Source organism: Euphorbia lathyris, chromosome 4 (assembly GCF_963576675.1).
Source record: "Euphorbia lathyris chromosome 4, ddEupLath1.1, whole genome shotgun sequence".
Taxonomy (NCBI): Eukaryota; Viridiplantae; Streptophyta; class Magnoliopsida; order Malpighiales; family Euphorbiaceae; genus Euphorbia; species Euphorbia lathyris.
Window position 1 is genome coordinate 42,186,720 of NC_088913.1, and position 18,803 is coordinate 42,205,522.

The window sequence follows — 18,803 nt, forward strand, 5'->3', positions numbered from 1 at the left end:
GATATATAAACTGTGTTTCACCAATTAATATTTATCATAGAATAGATAAGTAGAAAGACAGCCCCTTGCTTAATTACCTACACAAACAAATCAAACAAGTTAATTTTTTTACTTCAGAAATACCAATTTGTAGAATAAGATCATAAGTAATTAAATGACTAATAATTGATACACAAGTTGAAGAGCAGTGTGATCAGAGCGAGAGTTATAATGATTAGGTCAAGGAGGTTAACCGGTAGGAAATTTCGATCATACTGCTGCTGCCACTGCTGTTGGGAAGAAGGACCACCATTGTCATACATAGAATCTGGCATTAAGTTTGTGTGCTGCTGATGCTGCTGCTAATGCTCATGCTCTTGTTGTGCTCCCTCATTTTCCGTTATTGATAGCTCCCTATTTTATAGAGTTTTTAGGATTAATTTAAATTGTTTTAGTTTAGTCTTTAGTTAATTTAGATGTTAAATTGATAGTTTTTAATTAAATTCTATATTTTCCTTTATTTATGGCATTTTCGATGTTTTCATGGATTTTCAGGGACTATTCGAGCATTTCTGAACCAGACCCAAGCCCATTGGAGCATTTTCGGACTATTCAGGGACCGTTTGAGCACTTTTAGGATTCGTCAGGGACTATTAGAGCATATTTCGGAAGCCCAGTGACCTAAAAGACAAAATCCGGAGTTTTTTCCCCAATTGGGACCTGTCTCGTTGAGACACATACCTGTCTCGACGAGACGAGGCAGGGAAAGGCGTACCAGCGCCTTCCCCTTGCTGAAATCCGTAGATATGGGCCTTGGAGCCCATTAAAACATTATGTAAATGTCTTTTTCACCCTTGTTGCATCAGGGTTTCTCCCTAACTCTATAAATAGGGAGCTAGTTTCATCTTTTTAGGTATTCGGAGCCGTCACAATGTAGACAATTAAATTTAGCTTGTAGTTTAGCTTTATTTTCCAGCTTTCTAGATTAGATTTATTTCTGCGTTTCCTTTATTGAAGAATAATTGATGGGAGAAGCGCTTGATCTTCTATTTTATAAATTGGAATCGACAAACGGGTTCTAAATTTCTCTCTTTCCCTTTTATCTTTTACCTTTATATTTAATTGAAGATGTTTTCCATTATTCCTTTACTCCCTATTATTTAATTAAGTTTGTCTATGAACTAATCCCCATCCAATCTGAGATGGGGATGAGATTGATTATATGATTTTGGATGATTAGGGACCTAGGGTTTATGTGATTACCTTTGATTGATCAGATTATGCATGCTTAATGCCTTGAAATTGCCAGGAATAGGATTATTGCTAGAATGAGACTCGATGACGATCAACTAGCCTGTTTTGTATATATGTTTGTGCCTAATGTCTATAACCTGACAAAGATAGGATTATAGATAGATAAGAACCTGACCATGGAATTATCTATGCTGAACTTGTATGATCCTACCTCGCAAGAGACCACTAGGAGTGCGGCTTCGTGACTGGGCTACAACTTTAGTCTTAATTGCCAAAGAACCTACTGCTTTACATGCCCTAAGTTATATGCCTAATCAAGCCGTTAGCTGAATGCATATGAATAGGTTATATAAATCTTGATCACATTTTTCTTTCTTATTAGGGCAATTACCGTCAATTATTGGTAAAACATAAGTTTGAACTCTCGAAATTCATACTTAGGATTTAATCAAAGGATTCCTCATCCTAGATTGTGTCATCCATTAATCCACATTCTACCATGTCAATTGTTCACTTTATTTTGTTCACTTTATTGTTTTCAATTCAATTAGTTAATTATCAAAAACCCAAACCTTTATTCAACCCTCTAAATAATTAGATCAGCCTAGGTAGATTTACTAATTATAACAAATAGTCTTTGTGGTACGATCTCGTGCTTAGCACAATATTACTTGTTGCGATAGGATACACTTGTCCTATTAACTGCTATATATTTTACGAGCATCAAGTTTTTGGCACCGTTGTCGGGGACTATTTCGATTATAATCTATGTAAATTGAATAGGTTGCAATAATTGTTTAGTTTTCAAAAAAATAAATCGGGTTTGTTGCCTCGTCTCGTCGAGACACGAAAAAAAGAAAAATTAAAAAAAAAATTAAAAAAAAAAATCCCATGTCGTCTCGGTGAGACACTGTTCATCTCGTCGAGACATATAATAGGGGAAGAAAACCATTTGCATCCACCAGCCTTAGGTCGGCTTCTCCTGTAGAGTGACTACTCGCTCTTTGTTACCATGCAATACAAGAAAATAGAAAGAAAGCTTAGGTTTGGTCTATATGAGACCTCCCCTCTTTATTGAATTTTCATAACCTAAAAACTTCACAACAATGAGTACAACAACCCAAAGTGGGTTTAAATACAAAAGAAAACTAACAAAATACTAAAGCAAAGAAAAACTATAGAAATGAGCAACTAAGAATAGTCTGCCGAAACAGACAGAACAGTCTGACACAAAAGATAAACTGTCTTCCACAAGCAGACAAAACAACTGATGCATAGAACAGTCTGCAACATAAGACAAAAAGACATAAATTACTAGTTCCAACTACAAGTTTTATTTCCCTGGGCAAGACAAACATAGAAAAGGTAAATCGATAGTTCCAATGACAACTCGTTGAAAATGATGGTCTTCTTTTAGCTTCATCTCCCACTCCTTCTATCTTCTGTTTGATTGTTCTTTCTCCAAATAAAGAGCAAGCAGGTAACAAGCAGAACAATTCGAATGATCTCTTTCTCCAAACAGAGAGCAAACAGACAACAAGTAGAACCATCTGAATATTCTTTCTTTAAATAGAGAGCAAGCACGGGTAAAACAGAACAACCTGCATCATTAAGGCAACTTATGAGATTTAAGGTTAATAGAAGTCATAATTGAGCTCCAAGACATATCTAAACACCCTAAATAAATACATATAATTTGCACTTATCAGTTATACCTTGAGATTGTTTTGATTGTTGCTTTGTTGATTTTGGGTGTTTTTGAATCCTGCGAACGGGGTGCTTTCATTTCCTTCACTGTTTTTGGCAGGCGTCACGAGTATCTGCCTTTCGTGTTGTATAGACAAAGCAAAGACTTTGTTGAGTGAAGGCATGGGCTCAATGAGAAGGATCTCAAAGCATATGGTGTAGTAGGCATCGTTTAACCCTTAGAGGAAGGTCATAATTTGATCGGCATCTTGTTGATCATGTAATAGCTTGAAGGCGTTGCAACTGCAAGCTGGTTTGCAGGTACACTTGGACATGGGCCTTATTCATTAACTCATCATAGAGTATTTTCAGTCCTGTGTAGTACTCCGTTACATTTCCGTTTCCTCGCTTCAAGCTGTGTATCTCTCTCCGCAGCTCAATGATCCTCAAAGAGTCTGAGCAAACCTTTCTTTCAAATCTACCCAGACTTGATCGACCATATCCAGCCATATGATACTTCTTGATATGAAAGGTGAGAGTGTGTGATGAATCCAGGACATTACCATGTTATTGCATCGTTCCCACTAATTATACATATTATCTTCAACTGCAAGTGCCTTTATGGTTCCATCGACAAAGGAGAACTTGTTTTTCGACATCAAAGCAACCTTGACAAATCGTGACCACTGGTGATAGTTTGGTCAAGTAAGGACCTGCGATACGAGGGCTAGCGCCAGAGTTTCATTTTATGGAAGATGATATGGGCAGTTGGAGTTGATCATAGGAGCAACCATGGGTGATTATCTCAAGATGAATTCGAATAGTGTTTTGCTCTGATACCATATAAAGATGAATGAGGTAAGACAAAGTTCTTATTGTATTTCTCATTAGTTTGTATAACTTGGTACTAATACATTAATGCACTAATGCTAGGTTTGCTGAGCAAGAAAAGACTACACTAAGGAACTAAAGGACATTAAATATGTATAACGATTGTGGCCGTTGATAATGGAGGGGAGAGATGGACGGTTGAGATGAAGTGGATCAAAATAGAGTGTAGTGAGGTGCATCTTAGTTTTGTGGTGATTGCTTCTGGAATGTGGTAAAAGATAAATGACAAGAAGGCCCTTGGAATGTGAAGAGTTAGTTGTTGGTGTAAATAAGACTTAAAATATTTAATCTTCGCTTCGTACTTATTGTTTGAGACCAAAGAAAACCCAAAGAAGAAAACCCTTTCATCTCCTTTCCATTTCCTTCTTCTTCCTTGAGTTTGCTTGCTCTCCTTCAATACACTCAATCAAGCACTCCATACGAGATGCTCATAGTGATTTGATGAGTCACTAAGCCCTTGTTTGGGAGGAGGTTAATGGGAGTAAATGAGAGTAATGGAAGGTTAAGTATTAAGTTAACCTTGTTTGAGAGTTATTTTTTGAGAGTAAATGGAGGTTAATGAGGTTAAATCTTTACTTCCTCTAACCTCTAAACTCTAACCTCCAAATTGGGGGTTAATGGGAGTAACGTAAACTTTTTTAAAATTTCTGGTCTCTGCAGCGTAAATTTAATCTTCCTTCCCCTCCATATTTAAACTCCCAAACAAGGTTAAACATTTAACCTCATTTACATCCTATAAACTCCCAAACAATGTTAACTTTTAACTTTCCATTCCATCATTTTCCTTCCCTTTCCATTACCTCCTTTAACTCTCACCTCCATTAACCTTCAAACTCCCAAACAAAGGCTAAGAGAATGTTGGAGTTGGTTTTGTTCCTCAAATTTTAATTTAAAAAATCAATTAAGAGGTTGATGGAAATGCTCTTAAAACCGGGTTACTGTGTGATTACACATGGTAGTTGGATTGAAAAAGGTGAGATTTGTGTTGAAGCTACGAGTGTAAACAACACCATGCACCCTCAATCCACAGATATATAAAGTCAGTCCTTGCTCCTCAAACACAAAACAAACCATTCTCTCTCGCTGACTTGACATGTTTCTATTAGGGTTTATCAGGGGCCTTTTTGCAGAGCCATTTTGGCATTCTGTCCACCTCCACCTCCACCACCACCTCATTGGAGGCGGCCACCATGTCAAACTGCCTCTGTAAATTTCTCCTTGTCAAACCCTCTCAGACTATTCATTTCCTATACAGCAATCCTGGTAAGATAAAGCAATATACATTCCATTTCCTATAAGTTGGGTGTCAGCTCGCATCTACCAGAAATAATTCAAAATCTTCAATATGATTACTATTATTTATTTATTTTTTTTGGCCTAAAAACCAATTACCCCGTGAGATGTCTTGTTAGGTCTTTGAGTTTACTTAAAATTAATCTACTGATTCTCCAAAGTTGCTTCAAGTGATAATATGTAGCCTCAGGGTTAGTCATGTCACTTTAAAGAGGTTTAGAGATTTAACGAGAAATCCTTAAAATTTAGAGTAGAGCAAGTTTAGTGTATTTAGCCTTTGTTTTTTTGTTATGTTATGGGTGAATCCACAAAGACTTTTGTTATGTTTAGTTAATGGGTATGCATGAATGGTCTGCTGCTCAGCCGATACTTTCAAAAACACTTTCTCTGTAGAGTTAATGCAATGATCAGAGTCGTTTCATAAAGTGGTCTGATTGGGGAGATTGGTATTTGGTTTAAGCAACAAGTCCTTGCTGCTGTATAATATTTTAGATTAAAGTGCAACAGCAAGTCAACCAATAACAAGAAAAGCAATATGTTTTGAACTTTTACTTTGTAAATGTAATCATTACATTACAGGAAGGAAGGAAGGTGTATCCTGTGTTTTTCTTAGTGCTACCTTTGGATTCCACACACCATTACATTATGTTTGTCTATTCCTATGAGATACTAGCTAGTATATACATAATCCAATATTTGCATATTACTCTTCTAAACTTTCACAAAATTATCAACAACTAATTGTTGGTATAATCACTTTGTATTAATTTATGGCTCAGCTTCAACTTCATATTCAAAGTGTAAGACTGCTTTCTTAAATTTATAAGGAGATGGGATTTATAAGTCTTTGTATTTTTAGTATAAGAGGTTTTGTAACATAAACCATATGCCTGCACTTCTCCCTCCTCGCCCAAGCTAGTCGGGCAAGGTATGAGCTCGAATTTTATTTTCTTTTTTCTCCAACGGTTTTAAGGTTACAAACTGTATTATTTCTTTTCATAATTTATTTTTCACCGGATCAATTTTATAGATATCATTATAATGTGATAAAAACCTTTACCTAATGAAATCAGTTTCCAGTCCATTCAACATCCCCAAATATTATTGAGCTTCAGTTTCAAGCCGAAATGTCTACAAGCTGATTCCCCCTTCACATGATTAATCCGCCCAATTATCGAATGCTTACATTCCATTAGTCTTGCGTCATATAATGAATATGTAGAATTTTGACAGCCTTAAATCCTCCTTAGTTAGATATTATTGTTCTTTCGTTTGGATTACCCAATTGAGGATTTGAGTTCTTTTTAGAGATTCTTAGGTGAACCAGCTTCCTCTGGCCACCTCTCCCGTCTAGTCGAGGAGGCAACAACGAAGGAAATATTCTGATGAGGACATCCTAAAGACCAATCCACTTCAAGAGTGAATTTGGGCTAACACGACATGTGGCCTATTCAACACATGAGTGGGTTCGAGTAAGGAGGAAGCCACATGGAGGAGCCACACGGCGTGTCAACCCATTACACGCTGTGGGAAGCTGGCAGAGTCCTTAGAACTTTAGGTGTTAATTCACAAGGCATGTCTCCTACCTCACACGTTGTCTGGGTTAGAACAATATCAGCCATTCTCAAGACTCTACACGATGCGTTGAGCTAGGTATTCAGCCACATGTCGTGTCAGATAGACCACACGATACATGGTTTTACTTAGTGAGCAAGGAAGACAAGCTTGACACATTTTTTTCTTCCTCTTATTTACTTTTTTGCTTTTCCTTAATTAATGTCTTGCCATTTGTATTTATTTACTGCTTTGCCATTGTGTTTCTAAAGCCCCTTTTTGCCCCTATTTCTCGTGTGGATTGTTAGTGAGAAGGAAGGGGCCTTCAAGTCTTTAGTACCCTATGGTTGGGTAAGTATTTAAGCCACATTTTGTAAGATCAAGATAAATTTTTATAAATCAAATATATTTTCCTATTTGGAAGCAAGGTTATCAACCTTTTTGGGATTATTTCTTACTAGTTTAGCAAGTGAAGAGATTGTTCTTTATTGGGTTAAGATCAAAAGCATGATTATTGTCACGAATCTGTATCAGTTCGCATCAAAGGTAATTATTTATCTAGCCCAAGAGTTCTTTGGCAATGGTTCAATTGAGGCTACCACAAGAATCAATGGAGGCACAACATAAGAAGATGAAGGATTTAAAAACGGAGATGAGGGAGCTACTAAGGTACCATGTTTAGGTGCAAATCAAAGAACGGAGGTAAGCGGAAGAACAAATGAAGGATATAAGAACCTCAAAAGAAAGACTCCACGTAGAGGTGCGGAATATGAACCAACAATCCACCAGAGATCATCAATAGAGAACTGAGGAGATTTTGATTCCTCAACCACAACGGGAACCAACACTGCCACCTCCACCTCCACCAAGGAGGAGCCCGACACCACCAAACCCACATCAAAACGGCCTAAGGATTCATGAGTTAAGAAGACCTAATTTTATATTATTGCCTAATGAAGATAGTGATAATGATGATGATGTAAGAAACGTGGGACATATTGGTTATCATGAGAATAAGAATGTCGTATGTGTTGGGAGAAATCCACATGTTGATGACTATGCTAAGGGTGGTCATGTCGGTAACTTCGATAGAGATGATGCCATCAACTTGAAAATAGATTTGCCTTCGTTTTGGAGTGAATTAGATATTGAAAGGTTATTGGATTTGTTATTGGAACTCGAGAGGTTCTTTGAGTATGTCGGTATCATGGAAGAAGAGAAGGTTCAATTGGTGGCTTACCGATTGAAATAGGGTGCTTCGGTATGGTGGGACCAGTTGAGAGAGGAAAAAGGAAGAGGTGGAAGAGAGTCGATTCATTGGCTTCAGATGAAGGCAATGCTTAGGGAGTGATTTCTACCGTCGGACTATGAACAATATATCTATAGTCCATATTAGGGATGTTCACAAGGCAAGCATCTACAAATACACTTCAGAATTCTTGACAATTTCGATAAGGGCTAACTTGTCAGAAATCAAAAGTCAAAAGACTTCAAGGTACCTAGAAGGCTTACAACATAACATCCAAGATCAGATAGGACACAAATGGCGATCTGTGTGCAAGATTCTCAAAACTTGGCCTTAAAAGTGGAGTCCAATTGAGTGAAAGACGGAGTCCCAATTGAGCGTAAGGAGTCAAAAGAACTCTAGATGGATGGGGGGATAGTAACACCTCCACTCGAGAACAATTAAAGTTAATGGATAAATGGAAGCAAATTGCAAGTGCTAGCGGGGCTACGAGTCTTGATACTAGGAGGATTCCTATAGGAGACGAAAAGTAAGGTAGAGGAGTTCCACCTCCACCTAAGAACAACAACCCTTATGCTAAACTGGCACCTTTCAAGTGCTTTTGTGTAACAAGTTGGGCCATAGGTCTAATGAATGCCCATAGCGGAGGATGTTGGTGTGCCCTAGTTCATAGGCATTGGTTCTTATATTTTATATTATACTTTGATTCATCTTGTATATATATACTATTTGTGTCACAATAATAAAGGCATTAATCTAGTTCATTTATATCTTGTGCTATAATATTTTTTGAGTATCTGGTATGTTGGTGTTGGACTCTAGCAAGTGTACTAGGTCAAATTGAGTATTTGGTAAGACCAAGTGTCGTAGTCCACACTAGTTGGTTGAATAAGTTACTTTAAGTGTTAGAATTCAAAGTTTGGTTGGTTTGGCTTTCAGAATAACTAAGCATGAACATGAAAAATAAGTTATACGATAAATGAGAAAATAATCCACAGATTAAACAAGCATATGCCTAGCATTACGCCTATGAACAACTATAACTAGATTATTCCTTCTTAATGACGCAATACCATATTCCTGATTTGGGTGTCTTTCTCATTGTTCACTAAGGTCTGGTGTCCCATTTCCAAAGATTCTAAGCAAACATTATCAACCAAGTCTCCTTGCATTAACATACAAGCAAACATTAAGATTTAGAAAGCATTCATAAATGAAACCCCAATATATGGTTGTTTTCGTCTCCGTCCACTACAATATAAGCCATATAGTTATTTCCGTTATGTCGGAGCACCGTCGTGCCATCTTCAGTAACTAACATGTAGATTGGATCCTAATCTACTCATTAAGCATACTATTGACAATCATTCATGGATGGAAATACTTCAGTAATTGAAAAGGTTACTTACAGTCGCCGTTTTATGGCTGGCTAGGCCTGCAAGGAAATTACTCACTCATTTCCATGAGTGAATAGCTTGCTCTTCCCAAAATCATTCTTCCGATAACAAAAGTAAAACAGAGAATAAAAGGAAAGGTGGCGGAAAACGAGGCGCCCCTTTCTTACGGCAACTACAGTATTTATAGGTCATCAAAACAAACCCTAAAAACAAGGGTAAAATAGTACTAAAAGCTACTACATAAGGACAATTAAACAATCTCCCTACACTTGGCACAAGATGGAAGTTGTCTTGCTTTCCACGTTTTTGCTCCCTTTCTCTCTCCTTTAGCTTACTCGACCCGCGCGTATATCCGTCCCTTCCAGGTTGACCCGTTTATGTTGTTGTTTATGTTGTTCTGTTCTTCTTGTAGCTGTTCATGAGGAATCCTTCTTGAACTGTGATTTCGGCCTGTTTCTTCCATTTCTAGTTGAAAACTATAACTCTGAAGCTCTTTTCCATGAATGTTCAGCCTCTTAAACTTGCTCATTTTACTCGTATCAGTATCTATTGACTGACAATTGTAAAACCATATCCCAAGTCTATTCTAATCATGGGAATAAATAGAACCATAGACTTGTATATTCAATGAATGTATGGTAGCAATACATACTAGCCATAGTACTTGTTAAGTGAGTTATGAATATAGGTACATTTTGTATACGTGTGACTAGATCGATTCGCCTGAGAAAACTACATGGTGGTTATGTCATAAGTTTTCTTAAGTATGTCTCTAATTATCTTCAGATCATATTTCATTATAGTATCATTATGGAATCCGGTTCACTTTGACATACGCCTAATAGGTCTATAACAGGATGCCAAATATGAGTATGATTGGGTGAACATATTGGCATTGACAGTGAAGTAATGGAATTTCCACTCATGTAACAGTGAGATGATATTACAGGCCACTTGATAAGTGTGATTGATAAGCAGTTTACTTATCTGATTCATCAACCCACTTGAGATTAAGAAATATCATAAATAGCAGAGAGGATGGCAGCCGTCATGCCTCTTGTTTATCATATCGATATCAAATGGTAGAAGATAATACGAGATAACTACATGGTCTCTGCATTTTTAGACTGCTGATACTCTATCTTATTTATGGGTTGTAATGGTTTGCTAGAACCCACTAGTATATGGGTCGTGAGCCCACTGCCAACTAAGGACAGACTCATATGATTGTGCACATAGAACATCTGAGTTGGAACTTATAGAACGGTAACAGTAAAAAAAATCAAGGTAATTAATTAGTAATTGGTTAATTGTTACTTTGTATCAAGGTAATCAATTAATGGATTTAGAGATTGAGTATCCAATTGATTAATTAGTTTGCAGAACGTAATTAATTAATTTACAAATTAATAGAATTACATTCAGTGATTAATTAATTAATTAAATTAATATGCCAGTTTATTAATGCCATTGCTAGAGATAATGCCCTTGGTAAGGATATGTTTAGATTTTCTTAAAACATTCTTTGTACTGGTTTCACACTTTTTTCATCTCTTCATTTATATATTTGGTTCTTTGCCTTTTCGGGGGTACCAACCTGGTTGGGATTCCCGTTGGGCTAGGTCCGTATTTCAATATAAAAAAAGAATATTTTTGCATTAAGTTTGTAATTTAACCAATTAAACGTAATTCTTTTAGGACTACAAATACACTAACTACTAAAACCCTAATTAATTCTAACCTAATTATCTACTTGAGAATTTCGGCCACCCTAGTAAAAGAATGGGGAATTTGGCCAACTCAAAAATAGTTCCCTTGTTCTGTTTCGTTCTTCTACTAGAATTGGTTTCATCTCTAGAGGTGTTTGTGCACTATACTGTGGGGATCGACTACTTTGTGGATTCTGTAGCAGTATTTAGAAGAGATAGAACATGTAAGTTTTATTACTCGGTAAATAAAATGCCTTTGTTCAATCAATAGTTAATGGACAAAGATCTAAACTCAACAAATTCTAAAATTTTAAACCGCCATTTCATTGTGCAACAGTTGATTAACTGACTAGAATCCCTAAAAGAGAAGTCCAAACATGGGAGTACATGGATGTGAAGAGAAATATGATGGTGGGGTGAATTATGAACCCATTAAGAGAAGTTCCTCCGGGGATGAATGAGTCATTCATATGGTGAAGAGGGTGCTAATGTCGATTGAGAATGATCATAATCTGAGAAACTAGGTCTCGGATGTTTAATCCTTGGGGCGAAATGTGAGGTGATCGTTGATGGGGAAAGTCAATAGCACATCCTTAGTAGAGTCGCCTTGAGCAACTTTGACTTAATACCCGAGCCACATCCTAACCCGTATCAGATTGGTTGGATCAAAGATGGGGAAAATCTTTATGTCATTCATCGGTGAAAGGTTCCTATCTCCATTGGGGCATACAAGGATGAGGTTATGTGTGATGTAGTTGAGATGGACGTGTACCATTTTCTCATAGGTAGGCCTTGATAATTCGATCGAGATGTCATATATGCAGGAAGGGTCAACACTTACACAATATTCAGGGATGGGGTCAAATATGTTCTTACACCTTGAAGGGTTCTTCTAATGGAGGAAGGAAAGCCGCATTGATCGTTGTCCTACCTGGGAAATGGCACCAAAAGTAAGTGCAGTGAGTTGGCAAGTTCCTGATATGGTGGTAAAGGCTGATCCAGTACAAGGTGAGACTAGTCTTGGTGGGGTAAAGGAGACATGCCACACTCATTTGACTCCGGGAGATGGGTTTGTTAATTCTCTTCTAATGTTGTCCCGTGGAGAGGACTTTGGCCCTAACACAAGTAAGTGGTCGTTGACTCAAGTCTATCATCAGGTAATTTCTAAACTCGGTGTTGTACATTTTGTTAACTCACTTAAAATAAGAGCTATGACAGCCTTGTTGGGGAGAGATCCACTCCATATTCCCATCATGAAGTATCGCCTTATGAGGGGGAACTTGATGTTTGGGAAATGTGCCAAGAAGGAAATTATCATGCGAAATAAGGAGAATATCCCTCAGGTAACAAGGGATCGGTTGACACCTAACCATGGTGGATCTATGGGAGACTTCAAAACAATGCGCACCTTTTATGAGCTTGTGGTACAAAACTTGAGTAGATACGGAGAACATAAGTGGAAGGATGAGCATGGAGCCTCCGTGATACCAGTCCATGGGAAATCGTCCTTACTGGCCACCCAAAGTCTTGGCAAGTTATTGAAGAGCGGGAGTGGTTCTAATGAGCTTAAGGATGGGAATAAAGTTCTTAAAGTTACAGCTCAAATGGCGCTTGTAGAGACACCCATTGTTTCTTGCCCCATACCAAACTTGGGGTCTAAATCTTTTTAAGAAATGGAGAATGATGAGGACTTCCTAAAGAACAATCCAAGAGTGAAACTGGGCTCACACGATGTATGACCTATTCAACATGTCGTGTGAGCAAGTTCGAGTAAGGAGGAAGCCACATCCCGTGTCAACCCATCACATGTAGTGTGGAAAATTGGCGGAGTCCTTATAACTTTAGCGGTTAATTCACACGGCGTGTCCCCTACCTCATACGCCATGTGGGTTAGAATAATGGCAGTGCTTCTCAAGACTCTTTACATAGTGCGTTGAGCCTGGAATTTAGCCACACGACGTGTCAAACAGGCCACATTCTATATGGTCCTACTTAGTGAGCAAGGAAGACAAGCTTGCCACATTTATATCTTCCTCTTATTTACTGTTTTTCCCTTCCTTAATTACTATCTTGCCATTTACATTTATTTACTGCTTTGTCATTGTGTTTGTAAAGCCCTTTTTGCCCTTATTTGTATAGTGGATTATTAATGAAAAGGGAGGGTTTTTTAAGTCTTTAGTACCCTAGGGTTGGGTAAGTAGTTAAGCCCACATTTTATAAGAGCAAGATAACTTTTTATAAATAAAAAATGTTTTCCTCTTTGGAAGCAAATTATCAACCTTTCGGGGATTATTTCCTACTAATTTAGCTAGCGAAAAAAGTGTTCTTTGTTGGTTTAAAATCAAAACCATCATTATCGTCACAAATCCGTATTATATTCGTGGAGTTGGAAGGAACCTCAACGTCGTGCTCAGGTTAGTAAGGGAGCAAAGTTTGCGATTCTAACATTGTTTCTAATCGGGGATGTGGTAATAGTCTTTTTATTCTCTTTGTCAGCAAACCTTAAGAATGAATCTCAACTAAAGAGATGCGATATACATAAGGGATGGTCATATTTTCATATGATTTCGTTTGCGGAGAAATCAAAACTTTGTTTTCTTTCGAGGCTAAATAAGTGGCCAGCATTGTTAATAGTTGGAGGAGGCATGATGAAATATATGTATTGGTGGCGACTTACAATTTGTACTATTTATAAATAAGAAATTGTATTCAAAATAGTTAAATGTTAAGAGGTAAGAACAAGTTGCTATATTAGTATTCTTAATGAAGTTATCATTCGATTCAAAAAAAACTAAAGACTAAGGCATTGTTTGATAAAGCACTTAATTGCTTAAATTAAAATGTTAAGCACTTATTTAATTTAAGTGCGTTTGATAACAGTTGTTTTTTCACCACTTAAATTAGTTAATTAAGTTAAAAACCACTTATTTTGATAAGTCAAAATATTTTACTTATCATTTTAAGTTAAACATTATTAACTCATACTTTTTTAAAAATTAAATCATTCAATATTTTCAACACTTATAATATTCAGCACTTAAAATTCAGTACTTATTTTTTCAACACTTAATTTTCAGTTTTATCAAACAGCACCTAAATTTCACCCAAAATAAACATGTGAAATGGTTCTGCTTCAAATGGAATTTGGCATAGATTACGAATTTCATAAAGATTTTAGAACAAGACCGTATTAAGTGGTGGTAAACCTCACATAAAAAAGTTTCCAAATAACGATGAGTGAGTTCTTCATGTGTGTAGGAATTTCATATGAATTAAAACTTTGAAGTCCTACACTAAAATAACAAATTTAAATTGGAAAATACTTTTATTTATGCATAAATAATAAATTTTAAAATCACAAGTTAAGTGAGAGATTGTTGTATTATCTTGTAATTCTAAGTGTAAGAGCAATAATGTATTTTCATAAAAAGACACATAGTTCATTTCATATGAAATATATTTTTTTACGTAATGTTAATCCCAAACTCTTACCCTTTTATTTTTTAATTATCTTTACCATTCTCATTATCCTAACGAGTATATTTTTTACATCCCATATTCGTCCCATTTAATTCGTGGGTGCCCTTACCCGTTAAGAATTAATAAATAAAACAAAAAATATTACAAATTTAACAAAGTATAAATTTAATAAATCATTTATCTAAAAATTGAACAAATTGAACCTTATTTAATAAGAATAAAATAGCTTAGTAGTATAAAAACAAAATGTTGGGGTTCAAATCTCACGTTTTACATCTAAAAGATAATGATATCTATTAATATATAAAAACGTTATAACAGGTAATGGTACCACAGGGGTATTCCCATACCCTTTTATACAAGGTACAGATAGTGCTATTAGGGTTGGATAGTACCGGATCCCCGCGGGTTCAGTGCCCGTTGTCATCCTTAATAAAGACACAATTATTGAAGAGGAACGTGTCTTTTCATGTAAAAATACAACATTCATTTATCCTCTGAAGAAAATATCTACCTATTCAAAAAGTATCTAATTGATGAGTAAATTAAGTTTAGTTGGTTCTTTTGTTTTTATTACTCATGTTATTGTTGTTACATTTTTTTTCACTCTTTTTATTGGAAAATTTCTTGCTTTTGTTGAACATGAATTCATTTGTGGCTTCATTAATTCTAAAGAGAATATACCACCAAACTCATAGTGGGGACAATAATTTCTCAAGGACAACAATAATCGTATTGTGCAAAGTCATGTTTATGTATTGTTTCATTATTGATTATTGCTACTATTGGTGTTATTGACATGTTTATCATTTCTAGATAAATTACATATATGATGTATAAACTTTGTCTCGTTTCACATTTTGGTGTATAACCTTTATTTTATCACACTAAAATATATAATCTATAGATGATATCACATTATGGTATATAGCAGATAAAAATGATCGGTCAAGAAAAAGTCAAACATTATGTTATCAATTTCCGTCCTCCCTATTAAGAAAAATGAGACCCACCAAAACTTCAATTACTAAAATATCCTTAAATGGTTTCCTTCTTAAATTCTCTCTCCTTCATTTATTTTTTTTTTTTGCAAATCATTTATCTGTTTGAAAGAATACTTACATGTTCTTTGTTAATTGCGTATTTAGATTCATTTTTAATATCTCCGTATACTCTATATATATATATATATATAACTTGGTTAACGATGCATTTGATATCTAACTATATATGTATAGATATAACGAATGCATCTCCATTATATAATATTATTATTTCATATAATAAAAGGATACATATATATATAAGTAGCCAAAACGGTGCTACATATACGATTACAAAGTCACAAGAACACAGCAGTGATTCTGGTCAATATCATTATTGAGAGAGAGAGAGAGAGATCAGATAGCATTAATGGCGATTTGCATGCCAGCCTGACAATGAGCAGCAAAGGTGCAGATAAAGAAATTAGGTCCCTTAACAAGCTTGATTCTGTCCTTCCCTGACTTATAAACTTTGGCCCCTTTTTGAGCTTTGCAAGAAGTGTAACCACCCCTGTTTACTGCTACCACGTTATGAGCTGCTGGGCTGTAATTGAATACTGCACCCATCAAACCTTCTATCAATTTCCATTATCTTTTAACACCTCCATCAATAACTTACTTACTCCCCCAAAAAACAAAAATAAAATGATTGCCCCTAACTTTTAAAAATATCCACTTAATCATATTGTTCCATAATTAGACAAGTTAAAACGTATATCACTTTAACCAAGCTTAACCAAGCTCAAAGAGTTAATATGCTATTCTAAATATAAAGAATAATAAATCACTATCGGGGTGTTTGTTAGAAGGGATATAGGAGGTGGGATAGGGATAGGGATAAAAAAAACGAGATAAGTTATCCCGTGTTTGTTTGGGAGATAGAAGAACGAGACAAGTGAGGGATAAGCTTCTTATCCCTCAAATCCTATACCAAGGAGGGGGTGGTATAAGGAAGTGGGATAAGCTCCTGCGATTTTAATAGGATGGAAAAGTCCATCTTTAACTCCCAAATTAATGTTATGTAGTTTAAATAAGGTTAAAATAGTAAAATGTATTATTTTATCTCTATCCCTATCCCACGTACCAAACATTGGATAATAATTCTCGACTATCATATTTTATCCTTATCCCAACCATGTATCCTTGTCCATATCACAACATTTATCCTTATCTTTATCCCAATAGAATACCAAAGGCCCCATATAAGTGAATTAAGGTATCAATTGGCTGTGTTTGGCAAAAGAAATGCAATAAACTAAATGAGGTTTTTCAAAATTAGTTTTTTAGACCAATAAACTCTTTCAAACCTACTTTTATCAATCAAAACGTATATTAGCCCCTATACTTCGCACACAAAAAAAAACAAAACAAAACTAATTAACCCTTTACCTTTTAGAAAAGTTTCTCATTAATTTTTTAAACTTATTTAAATTCTTGAAGTGATTCAAATGATCTAAAGCTGTTTAAAATAATAGGCATTTTAATTTGTCTAAACTTTTTTTTATTGTTATGTCCCATAAACTTGGTGAGCTAAAAAGACATTTTAAACAAGTTTCAAAGGCTAACCAGACATAAATTCTTAAAGGTTAGATGCAGCTAAGAAGTTCAGGAACATATATTATAGAAAAAAATTGGCAAGAAATAAGATTCAGAAGAAGTGCTAGCAAACATATGAGATTATAAGTTTGGAATTGAAATTGTTATATATTAAGAAAAGAAAAGGAAAAGGAAAAGAGAATACCAATGATATCACCAGCTCTAAAGTGTTTTCCTTTAGGCCAAGCAGCAACATTAAAAGTCCAACCACTAGAATCACCAACAGTATAAGTAGCTGCAGTTCCCATTTCAAACTGGATCATCATAAAATACAGAAACATGATCATCCCTAAAATTGCACTTCCTCTTCCCTGACCCATTGGCCTATTATCTTTCTATTCAAAGAAAACAAGAAAATCTTATTCAAGGAAAGATAAATGAATCTGAAGAACAAGGGGGGAATTAAATACAAGTTGGGTGAAGTGGGGTCTATTCTATTCAAGATAGTGACACAAAAATACATATGGGTTTGGTCACTCTCATTACTTTGTCTTTTAAATTAATATTTTTAGATGGACACCAAAGATTCTTAATAGATCTTCTTTTAAACTCTTTCAATATTTCAACTTTTTATTAACTATCTGTTTGCTTTCTCTGCCTCTTTCTTTCTAATAGGATCCTAATCTACAGCCGTGGAACCAGGAATTTAGATTTGGGGGGCTAATTTTAATCGTGCAGTTAAGGGTAAATTTTCAAAATCCAATCCTAACAGGTTGGACAAAATTTTTTAGCTTCCAACGCGTTAAAACTGTAAAAATGTTATAATTTTTTAGAAACTAGGATTGAACTAATAGAAAATTAAATATGTTTACACTTTTAATGTTTTAACACACCAAATTTAATTTAGAAACTAAGTTATTTGATTCTCAAAAATAAGAAATTATTTTTTTATGGTAAACACATAATAAAAACACTGTTCGAAACGAAGGACGTCTGGACCGCCTAGGCGCTCGAAATCGAGAATCCGCCCCGATTTTCTATAATTAGTCCCTCTAGGCATTTTATTGATTTCTAGGCGATTTTCAGCCGCTTGGGCTCCGTCTAGGCCGCCTCGATACCGCCTAGACCGCCTAGGTACCGCCTAAACGACAATGAACAAAACATTTCTAATTGTGAATTTATTTTTTTTGTTTTATTATACTTCATTTTTAAGTTGTTTCAATGATATTATTGTGTAAATGTTGATGTTTATACAATTTTAAAGATATATGTTACAAATATACGTGTTTTTCTATATTAAATAATTTTATATTATTATTTTTAGATCATATAATACATATTTTAATTATATTTATACAATAATTTATTGATTAATAAATAAAAATACAAATCTGATTAATCCCCGATTAATCTTCGAGGGTCATATCCGCCCGACTAGCGCCTAGCATTTTTTACAACCTTGAATAAAAATAAATTCAAAATAAAGAGTGCATTTAAATTAATTAATAATGGTAACATGTTTTTATAATTATTGAAAAATAAAGTTAAAATAAATAAAAAATTTCTAAAATAAAATGAGGTTAGGGAAAATTGAACCTAGGACCTCTCAAATAAAAACATGCATCATTAATCATCTATCTTTAAACATTGAAATAATACAACATATAATCGATATATATTAATTTTAGGGGGGGGGGGGGGGGGGGGGCTACATAAAACAAAAAGACCCGTACTC

General features: G+C 35.2%; 1 protein-coding gene across 1 annotated transcript; it reads right to left on the reverse strand.

The window, feature by feature from the left end:
* Positions 1-15,743: 15,743 nt before the first annotated feature.
* On the reverse strand, positions 15,744-17,519 carry LOC136226625 (basic blue protein). The gene is made up of 2 exons (XM_066015212.1): positions 17,274-17,519; positions 15,744-16,089 (listed from the first exon to the last, which is right to left on the reverse strand). The coding sequence occupies exons 1-2, from the start codon at positions 17,446-17,448 to the stop codon at positions 15,890-15,892; spliced, it is 375 nt and encodes a 124-aa protein (XP_065871284.1). The 5' UTR covers positions 17,449-17,519; the 3' UTR covers positions 15,744-15,889.
* Positions 17,520-18,803: the final 1,284 nt, after the last annotated feature.

Bases quoted from the DNA above. Each gene is read 5' to 3' on its own strand.
- LOC136226625 (XM_066015212.1), bottom strand. From the start codon at position 17,448: ATGGGTCAGGGAAGAGGAAGTGCAATTTTAGGGATGATCATGTTTCTG. The intron at 16,090-17,273 runs GTATTCTCTTTT...TGATGGGTGCAG, and splicing joins TAGAGCTGGTGATATCATTG to TATTCAATTACAGCCCAGCA.